General features: G+C 33.0%; 1 protein-coding gene across 1 annotated transcript; it reads right to left on the bottom strand.

Moving 5' to 3' along the window:
• Positions 1-1,602: 1,602 nt before the first annotated feature.
• LOC108321569 (uncharacterized) lies at positions 1,603-9,337 on the bottom strand. Its single transcript, XM_017553362.2, has 14 exons — positions 9,175-9,337; positions 8,949-9,044; positions 8,739-8,805; positions 8,152-8,262; positions 7,285-7,480; positions 6,249-6,334; positions 5,802-5,997; positions 4,895-5,006; positions 4,118-4,245; positions 3,829-4,035; positions 3,579-3,688; positions 2,596-2,725; positions 2,091-2,237; positions 1,603-1,938 (listed from the first exon to the last, which is right to left on the bottom strand). Exons 2-14 carry the CDS (start codon positions 9,037-9,039, stop codon positions 1,708-1,710), a joined length of 1,812 nt encoding a protein of 603 aa, XP_017408851.2. The 5' UTR covers positions 9,040-9,044; positions 9,175-9,337; the 3' UTR covers positions 1,603-1,707.
• Between the last annotated feature and the right edge of the window lie 1,497 nt (positions 9,338-10,834).

Raw genomic sequence — 10,834 nt, 5'->3', positions numbered from 1 at the left:
TGGTAATATCCTAAGTTAACTTCATTCAGCGTCATCCATATATTTAGGAAAACATGCGTATTTTAAATATATATATATATATATATATATATATATATATATATATATATATATATATATATATATATATATATATATATATATATATATATATAAGCTATATATTTAATCAACAAATTATCTATAATTTAATCAACAAATTATTTAGAGTTGACACATGACATGTCAATTCAATTAGTTCATAAATAAGCTATACTACATTGTTGTTTTGTAGTTCCGTTTTGATGAACTTTTTTTAACTTACAAAATTAAGATAATGAGTCTATAAATTTTCTTTTATATATGGTCTTTAATTTTATTATTTTTAAACAATATAAAACTTAGATTGAAACTTATTTTATTTTTAACAATCTTCCCTCATTAATGAATCTCTTTTATATAGTATAACTTTCAAGTATATAATGACCTCATTAATGAATCTCTTTTATATAGTATAACTTTCAAGTATATAATGACCTTTATTTGTCATTGTTGTAGTTATAATGTTATGTTTGTCGTTATTATTACAATAATCTAAGTCGGTCTTAGATAGTTTTTTTTTAAAGAATTCATTAAAATTATATATATGTCATTTGAGTTCAACTCACTTGATACTACTTTTAACTAAGATCATTAAAACAATAATTTTATTTTCCAACCTTTTTTTTAACATGTCAAGCTATGTCATGATTCTCAATCATCGTAGGACCTCTAAAAGTGTCAGTAGATTAGAAATACATTTCACAAATCAGAAATGAATCGTCCGTGTATGATGCATAACCAGAACTAAGCTATGCAAGTTAGATTTTCTACTCGTTCCACCTGTATGTTTTTCCATACAAAGCTACAACATATTCACTCTGAACACGTATTGCATGTATCTACAATAAATAAAGAACACTCATACTTACGGCTGAAATTCGAAGCATTCAAACTAGAGGAAAAAATATATTCAGCACAGCCTTTGCTTGAAACAGGCAACGTGCATGCGAAACGGTTCCGTTTCTGTTTGACATACGCTGAGCGTCCGCGAATGTTCTACAAGTACGGCAAATGTAAAATCAACTTGGATATGCCGCAATGTCCCGTTTAGCCAAACTACGTGCCCGACACCAACTAAAACTAGGCCATTAATATTAACAATGGCATGCGGTATGGAATAGGTAAGTACTTTCAGATTTCTTAGAAATTGGTACAGTAGTGGCCAAAATATACAGGAGTTGTCAATGCTATCACTGTCTTTTCAGAAGTCAACAACCTAGTACAGATTTTGCAACAGGCTGATAAGAGCTCAGTTTTTCTCACCATTTTCTAGCTTGGTTGAAAAGGACTTTTATTGACCTTGTGCTATCCCCTCATCTACAGTTTCGCATACAATTCCAGAAGACCTGCCTCCTAAAATATTGCACTCTCACGAATAGGCTGTGCTGAATATACGAAGGCAACTCTGATATCTTATGTTTGCATTTCTTAAAAAAGAAGGGTATAGTAAATTTTAGGTTTAAATGTTTCCCTCAAAATCGGAGTCATGTCTCCACTTCAAAATGTTTAGACCTCCCAAAATTTGTACAAGACATCTCAAAATTCACAATATTTAACAAAAGAATCCACAAGATCAGTTGTAAAAAACTATTCAGTTTGAAGAACAAAAAACCTAATCAAATACACCTATCCAAATATTCTACTGATAAAGCCGCCCTTGGCTTTTCTATCCTTCTTCATCCTATTTTCAATAGTTGGGAATTCAATCATGTTATAAGCCAGATCCAGCACAATAGGATTTCGTGAAATTGCCTCGAAAGATGGGGGGAAGCCTGTAATGCGTGGTGTACACTTCACATTTGAATCACCCACAGCAGACTCATAAACTTCAAGTTTCTCAAGAAGGAATTTCTCCAACTGTAACAAGCATACAACATATATATCAATAAATGCTCAAGCAGATACTCCGGAGATATTACAAATTCAATAGGATCAAAAAACATCGTCGTATGATAATGCATGAACAGAAAAAAACAAAGGGATTATTGTATAAGTAGAAACATATGTACCCGCTCAGTTCCGGTCAATGATATATTGGAGACCTTTTCAGATAGATTCTCTTGAGTCTTTGTTTCCTCTATGATCCCCAACGCATGCTCAATACAAGTGTTAGATCGGCACTCGTTGCATAAGTCCTCCAACTCTTTAATCATAGTCTGTGAAACCGAACAAACAATGAAAAAAATAAAGAAAATACACAGCCTTTCAAATCAAATGTGGGGGGCAACAATAACACAGGCCTTTTGTATAATGATTTGATCATTATACAAGATACCTATGTTTACTTGATTAATTATCTCCCGTTAATAATATTTAATTTCACTCAACTTCATGGTCTATCTACCAAGTGTTTAAAAGTTAAGAATTAAATGAGCCAAGGAAAACTTTAGCACCCAACTAGATAAAATTGTCCTCCTGAAAAATGATTGTAGCGCAAACAATAATGCTAGCATTAATCAGTTAGGTGTCCAAGTTACCCAATCCTGATCCGGGAAAACAAAAGATTAGAATTACCTTATTATCACCATCTAACATTTGAAACTTTTTTAATGTATCATCAGCCAAATTGCGAGCACGACAGTACAATGCATACGCTTCAGCCCTCATCTCAGCCACACTGTATGACTTCGCAACATAAAAGCACCTGCATGTAAGTTGTGAGCACATATTAATACATCAAGTTAAAAGCATTAAGAAGATAGGTGATCATCTAAAAGTATATTTGTCAAGGGGGATGTTAAGATCTAACATCAAGTACAAATATAGGCAAAACAATACATACTTATTGAGTTTGGGCAATCGTCATCCCTTGAGGTAGCTAAGGAGTGAATAAGGCCTTATTTGGATAAGTTTTTCCATAACAACTCAAAGGAGACAGAAATTTGAAGAAAAAATGGAATTTGATCTCCCGTAAGTTAAAAATAAATTTATTGGATAAGTTAATTTTGCTTTATAGGAAAATCTTGTAAATTTGTCCTTATTTTCTTTCCTTATAAGTATATGAACAGTTCTCTAATACGGCATAAGAGGCTATTCAGTTTTAACATTGGACTACCTATAGATGCTCTATCTCACAAACATTGTACTTCATGTGTCCAATTCCGGGGATAGGGGAGGGGGAAGCCGTTGGTGGTACTAGTTAGGAATGTGGCCAAAATATTTGTTGTAAAATATAGGCAATCCTCCTCCTCAAGCTATCTCTTGGCATTGAATTGAGTTAAGCTCAACCCACTTGCCGAAGAAATGAACTTAGGTCCACCGATTTCGGCCCAGAACAAATTTAAAAGGGATGAACAGCACGGATCTTTGGGTGAACAGTAATTAGTGTGTTATCTTCTTAAAGAATCCCAAATACTTTGGGGTACGTATTTATTCTAAAAATATATACTTGAATATCCTAGGTATAAGAAAAATATCAAATAGTGTGTGTACCCATGTGTGCATTTAATAAGCAATTAACTAAAGCAGTACGAAAATATTTGCTCCAAGAAGGAAACCTCTGAGCTCGAAAAGCCAAACTTTTGCATGAACACACTTCAGCAAAGCTAACTTCTTCTGGTTTTTTATCCCTTCCAGAACTGACTAAATCAGATAGATCAGCTGTATTCTGCCAAATGAGTGATTGATATTAGCATAGAACTTCAAATCGATGAGCACATAAAATAAAAATGCAGCAGCCTGAAAGCCGTTGTTCAAAGAAGTATTTGTTCAATTCATGCAAGTTTACAACAAAAAAGGGATATCAACCTGTAGCAAGAGATCATATAAGCGAACAAGCTCTTCAGGTTTGGTGACTTTTTCATTTTTATCATCATGCCGCTTTGCTAGTTTGCTTTTTGCAACCTTAACCAACAATAGGTTGCGTTCAATGGTTCTTTCTCCAAGTACAGCACTCACAGCCTTATCCAGACCATTCAAATCATCTTTCACACTTTCTGCACTTCCTGTAGTGGCCTAAAACGAAAAGAAATTCAATACTAATGAGTAAAACGACTTTTATTATAATTCTTAGTTAACAGTAAGTAATTTCCCATACCAAATCAGCCCGAATATAGCCTCGGGCTTCATGATATGCAGAAAAGATTTTGTCAAAAATAACTAGTCTTTTGTCTGCTGGAATTGAGTCTGCCGATGGACCATGTATATCTTTCTCCAACTCCTGAGCTGAGAAATATATGCAGATAGGAAAATTACTTGATATAGACATATAGCTAAGAAAATATTCAGATAGAAGCATTACATGATATCGTATATCAATAGGAAAAAAAATACCATACTTTAAATCAAACAACCGGCTACATTTAAAAAAAATGAAAAACTGTTACCTATTCATGAATCATAATTATAGAAACGAATGCATTTTACATGAAAATAAAAATCATGAATTCAGCTCCCCAAATACACACCATAATGCAAAACGTAATGTTCTTGAATTGATAAATATACTTATCAAATCAAGGACAAGAGAAAGAAAATAACCCAATAGTTATTCCAACAAAATTTTCGCAATGTGAAATGAAGCCTTGGAAGAAAGGATTGCAATTCAATGTTAGTTCCCACATAAATTAGTATAACTGGTATTCACATTGGGAGAAAGGCCATCTAGTGTGGGCAACAGTGAAATAACTTCACCACAGCACACAAGATGAAAGAACACAACAAAAAGGAAAGAATCTCCCGCAGGGTACTAATGCCATTTTGTAGAATGGAAAAAGAGATGGGACAAAGCTGAGGTTAAGTCACAGTAAAATCAACATGTAATTTTGTTTCCAAATTACAAGACTATTATTTGTAGGAGAAGAAAGCAACCAACCTTTCAGGATGGAAACCCTTGTTTTGGCATTTGATATAGGAAATCTGTGGCCAAGCCACAAGAATTCTGTCATGGAAGCAGCTTGTTGAGATCTTGCCTCAGCCATTACAGCCTGAAACAAACATTATTCAATTCAGTACTTTTATCAATAGGAAATAAATGAGTGAATTCAAAAAAGTACCCTACCTGATTCAAGTAATAAAATTGGATAGTCATAAAATGGTGTACTATGAAATAATAGAAAAAAGTAGATACTATGATACATTTAAAGTATGGATGGGTAAGAAGGGGACCAGAGGGGTTTTAATCGAGGGAATGACAGGCCCCCTTGTTTGGTTTGGTTCACAAGAAACAGAAGATAAACCATGTTTGGTTCACAAAGCGAGGGAATAGAAAATATGGATGATATAGTGTTCTACTGTCATAAATAGTAATGGAGATGAGGGTTAAAATAAAATCGCAGAGAAATTTAGTCTACATGATTCAACATCTATAAACTGCTTTCTGTGCCCTCCAAATCACACTAATATTGGAGACAGAACACGTGGGGAGTGACTTTAACCGTTCATTTCCCTCCAACCAAACAATTACAGGAAAGCATGATGCACAGGAAATACAAAAACTTTCTACCTAAGGACCCTGAAGTAAAGTCACCAAGCATCAGCTAAATTTTCTGGTGAAAAATTAGGACTTCAGAAGTTCTTGAGTGTGAAGGTAGATAATTTCAGAAAGTTTATCAAAACTTAAAAGAACAGCATATCTGAACATGATTGTGTCCCTCCATTGGACAAGAAAAAATTGAAAAGTCTATCTTGTCTCAATGCAACATTTCCATATGAATGTATTGATTTGCATATATATTACTTGTTTCTTTTTTCCCATTCATATAAAAGGAACTTATACCAACCTCTAGTTTTGCTTTAAAAAGGTCTAATGCAGGACCTTCCACGTCACCAATTTGTAAAAGTTCAGAGGCCTGTAGATTTGACTGGCCAATTTTGTGAAGGCAGTATCGGATACTAGGTTCTAGCTCCTCAACTCGTTCACGACACAAAACTTGGTTATCCAGATCTCCATATTTCCCTAATTCCTCATATACAGCCCTATTAAATAAGGAGATGGTTAAAAACTTAAGCAGTGTGAGCTAGAAAAACAGAAGCATCCCAATATGCTAGATCAATTGGTCACAAATTAAACAAGTGTCTGCTGAAAGAAAACATAAAATATCAAATCATTTGTCTCCTTCCAGCAAATACAAGATTGTTCCATTTTTTTTATCTTGTTTACCAAAGAGTATGTATTTATCTTTTCTTCAAGGCAATAAGGATTAATCATGGAAGCAGAATCAACGTACCTAGCACTTTTGAAGTTCTTTAAAGCCACGTCCCAGTTTTGATCTTGCTCAAACAACAAACTCCCTTTCATATAGGACTCATAAGCCTAAAATTCAGTGGACAAAAAGAGAAAGAATGTTTATTTTTTATTAACGGAATATAATATTTACATTTTAAAAAACATAATTCCCCAAAAAATTTAAAAAATGATTAATAATCATGAAAAAAATAAAAAAAAAATCAGAATAGGACAAACACATGAAATTGGAACTAACCATTAAAGTGCAGACGTCTTGATGGATAAAATATATTTTATGTCCTGTAAATTACTGTAGGTTTCGATACGATTTCTGATATACTTCTTTTGATTTTAAATTATTGTGAAACTTCCAAACTAGCATTAATATTGTTGCTACCTAGAAATAAGTGGCAGGAGTTCCCAGTTTGAAACAATATTATTCATGTAAAACCAATGATATCAAATTTCTTATCTATTCAAAATTGTACAATACATTTTAACATTACTTAAATTTATTTACTCATTCCAATAACATCTGGCTTAACTGTTTTTCAGTTTATAACACTGCTTATTGCATATTATTAAGGATAATCCCTAACACATACCTTAATAATGTGTAAGTTCAATTTGTTTAAGGGAGCAAAATTTTATAGTGTTAAAAAATGAAGAAAAAAAGAATGCTAAACTGTAATTTTAAGGACAACATTGAAAAATAAATGTAATTGGTGGATGAAATGAATTAAACTTACCATTTTAAAAAAACTTAAGGAATATTTTTCTTTCTTTATGACCGTGTGCTGATATCTTATATTTTTTTCTACTTACTACAACCTATTAAGATCAAACCAAGCATTTTTATAAATAAAATACAAAGAAAAGGCATATAATTCCATAAATAAAAGGAAATATGGACATTTGAAAATGCTCGCATGTTGACCACCTCCGACGCAGTTGATCATAAAAAAATTGCACCAAGATAGGGGAACAAAATACTGCAGTAAACTAATCATAACCAAATGGGGAAATAGAAGACACACCTCAGCTTCCAAAGATGTTCTAGAATCTGCCTTGACAGCACACAATTGCGAAAACAAAGTAGCCCATTTTACTGCTTTCCGCAACCTACCAATCAAATATATACGTTGACTTGCATTTGGACCATTTGGAAGCTGCCTTTTCTCCATGGCATGACTCCAAGCTCTCTCTGCTGTATACAGAATTAGATGAAGAAACCTGATGTGAAACCATAACACCTCCAATGTTAGAAATAAATGTCCAATTAAAAATGTAGCCACAGATTGATTTATTTTCTTTATTTTTTCCATAAATTACTGAAAAACATTCTAAGAACAGCAAGACAAAAGAAAAAGGTCTAAATGATGGTTTTGTATAAATATTTAGGTATTTGTGATGGCTCCACTCATGGACCTATCACAACGAAAGAAGGGGAACAGGGGTGGGATAGGAAGGGGAATGGGAAGTGATAAGGAAGACAGTGGAGAATTTTCCATTAAACTAGATCCTAACAAACATGCCCCGCAGGGCACAGGAGTATAAATGTGAGTGAAGAAAGGAGATGAGGATATTTTTGCAATTCCTAGGGTTGCTTGGGTGTTTCCTAGTCAGTTTTATATTAAATTCAATTCTTGTTGCAGATTGTTTTAGGCTCAGGTAACAACTTGCATATAATCTTAGCAATAGAAAGCTAATAGAGATTCTATGCGATTCAAGAGTGCAACAACCGCAGGGAATTATCAATAGCAATTAAGATAGTAAAGCCTGACAACTAACATCCAATTAGAGCCCTTTTTAATATTCTTTGCCTTCCATAAAAATTTCAAATCAACTACAAAAAGGTGCCAAAACTTGTGTCAGAAAAGAAAAATACCACAAGTGAATCATACCTTACTTCAGAGACAGTGGATTCAGTTATGGTCCTTTTAGCATATTTGCCACGACCATGCGTAAACTTTAGCGATTTATACAACCTCCTCAAACGAGCTGTGCAATACCTCCTACAATGTTGAGCAAAAAAGTGCATCTATTACCAATCTATACATATTTCAGCATCTTAGCTAAGGCAACAGATTGGATACGTGGTTTCGATAAGGTGATTGCATAACTAAAAGGAAAATCCAGAAATGCTAGAACACTCGAAGTCTAGAGAACCAAGGAGCACAAATCATAAAGCAAATATGTTATACATAGCAATCAGGATAAAAGCAAAGCTGAAAAATCAACGGACATTGTGTCTCCCAAATGAATCATTCTTAGGGATACAAACAAGGTTTTAAAAAAGCATCCACAACCCTTGACTTACTGTAACAGTAATTGCAGCCGCATTGACCGCGTTTACATGAAATGTCAAGTAGCAACGAAACTCTGCCCTCAATTTAAAACCTTTGATACAGATTTGTAATAAATCTACAGACGGAAAATAAATAAATTGCTATTTGATTGACATCGTGGTAGCAACTACATAAGTACATACCTATAACGAGTGTAATCTCCGTGGCGCAAGCCATGCTGCATTTGAGCCGATTTCAACAGCTGCAGCACTGATAAATTTTTAAAACAAAAATATCAATTAGACGAATCATCAAAGTTCCACCACTAAACGCGGTGTTCTCGTTTCTTTGGTAAAATAAAGACCATAGGAACATGAAGGGAGCAGCATTGGACAGCAAAGTAAAAGACAAACCGTTAACGGAGAATTTGGGAACGATCTGATCGGAACTATCCCGTTTCGGAGCGTCGATTTCCATAGCAGACACTTGGCTCTCCTTGCCCATCGAGTCTTGATTGGTTCAAATGGATCACACAACCAATGAGCAAATGAGAGAAAAATAAAATTGAAGGCTCGATCGAAGAACAATGACGACGCTGCAACAGATCTTGAAATAAGGATATCTGGGAATGAGACAAACCTGGCTCGCGAGGGTTTTTGGTGTCGTGAAAGGATTGAGGTTGAAGCAGAGAGGAGCCCCTGCAAACGTTACTTGCATACACTGTGCGAAAAGAAAAGACTCCGAAATGAATGAAACTGTGGGTGCAAGGAAAGAAGTGAAGACCGCGGCCAGTAAACAAAAACTGTAGTATGCCCGTTTAAAAGGGCCGGGCCAGCCAACCCCGGCCCAGTTAGCCTGAGGTACGGTTTGGACCGGTAATTAACCCGAATTTTTACTTTCCTAAACTAAAGTAATAACAAAAATACATATATAAAAAACTGTTTGACGACAATATATAATATCATCTACTCATGTTAAAAATCATTTGTAACATGTCAAACTCTTATGCTTTTTACATATTTTAATAAATGTTTGAGGTTTTTGTTAACATGATACTTTAATGTAGTGATTATCATTGTCATATTAAAAAATGTGTGCTTAAAATTATAGAATTCCATTAATATAAATATAAAAGTTTATGTTAAGGACAGTCACATCGGGGAAAACATGGAATTAGGTTTTGAAATATGGGCATACCAACTAATTCAAAATATGACAAATTCGAAGTTGGGTATTAACATGTGAATGCTAGGTAATTTATATTGGGAACACAAAATTTAAATAATAAAAATAAATGTATTTGTGTAATAAAATTATTTAAGATTTAATTTTATAGAATTATATTTTTATATAGTTTTTAAATAGATGATTGTTTTGAGTTTCAATTTTGGATGACTCGTTTTAATCTAGGATCGAATGTCTTGACCTTTAATCTAATATGATTTGATTTGACTTTTGGCATGAATGTATTAATCTTGACCTTCAGTCCAAACTGAACCATCTTGACTTTTGTCTGGACCTGATCCATATCGACTTTTGATCTAAGGTAACATGTCTTGACCTTTGATACACGAAAGGTTCCCTCGACTTTTGATCCCTTCAGACTCGTTTCGACATCCAATTTTTATTTGTCTGTTTCAACATTCATTTTTATGATTTTTCTCAATATTTGATTATGATTGGCATATTTTTGCCTTATACAAGTCGAGACATCTCAATCGATTATTTTAAACTTTGGTTCTAATTAACATATTTCAATAATAATATTGTCATTAAACGAATTGAATTTATACTATTTATTTATAACGATTTTAGTATTATTAAGAAACTAGTCAATAATACTTTACTTTCTTTTTTAGCTGTATTTTGATAATTTAATTTTAAAAATAACAATTTTGTTTATTGTTTTACGATTGAGTCTTTTTTTTCTCTACTTAAAATATTATCTGCTGTTGTTAATATTTATCATAAAGTTAAATAATTATTGTCTTACTATTAATTTAGTTGTTGAATATTGATTACAAAAGATTTATCAGATATTTACTTCTGCAAACAAGTCCTTTTATCTTAATTATATAAATGTGTTACCTTAGTTTTTGCTCTTACAAATATACCATTCCTTAGTTTAATTCTTAGAAGTATACTATTTTAATTTTAGTCCATAAATATACAGCCTTTTACTTTTATTTTTAGAAATATGTTACTTTTCGAAATTCAATACTTATAAATATAATATTGCATTTTTGTTTATATAACTATGTATATAACCTAACTCGCCAATTTTGATGATATTATTATA

The sequence above is a fragment of the Vigna angularis genome, chromosome 1 (genome assembly GCF_016808095.1).
Source record: "Vigna angularis cultivar LongXiaoDou No.4 chromosome 1, ASM1680809v1, whole genome shotgun sequence".
NCBI classification, from domain to species: Eukaryota; Viridiplantae; Streptophyta; class Magnoliopsida; order Fabales; family Fabaceae; genus Vigna; species Vigna angularis.
The sequence above is the reverse complement of the archived record's forward strand: the minus strand, read 5'-3'. Positions and strand labels throughout refer to the sequence as shown.

Bases quoted from the DNA above. Each gene is read 5' to 3' on its own strand.
- LOC108321569 (XM_017553362.2), bottom strand. From the start codon at position 9,039: ATGGGCAAGGAGAGCCAAGTGTCTGCTATGGAAATCGACGCTCCGAAA. The intron at 5,998-6,248 runs GTACGTTGATTC...CTTATTTAATAG, and splicing joins AAGAACTTCAAAAGTGCTAG to GGCTGTATATGAGGAATTAG. The intron at 4,036-4,117 runs GTATGGGAAATT...TTTTCGTTTTAG, and splicing joins GCTATATTCGGGCTGATTTG to GCCACTACAGGAAGTGCAGA.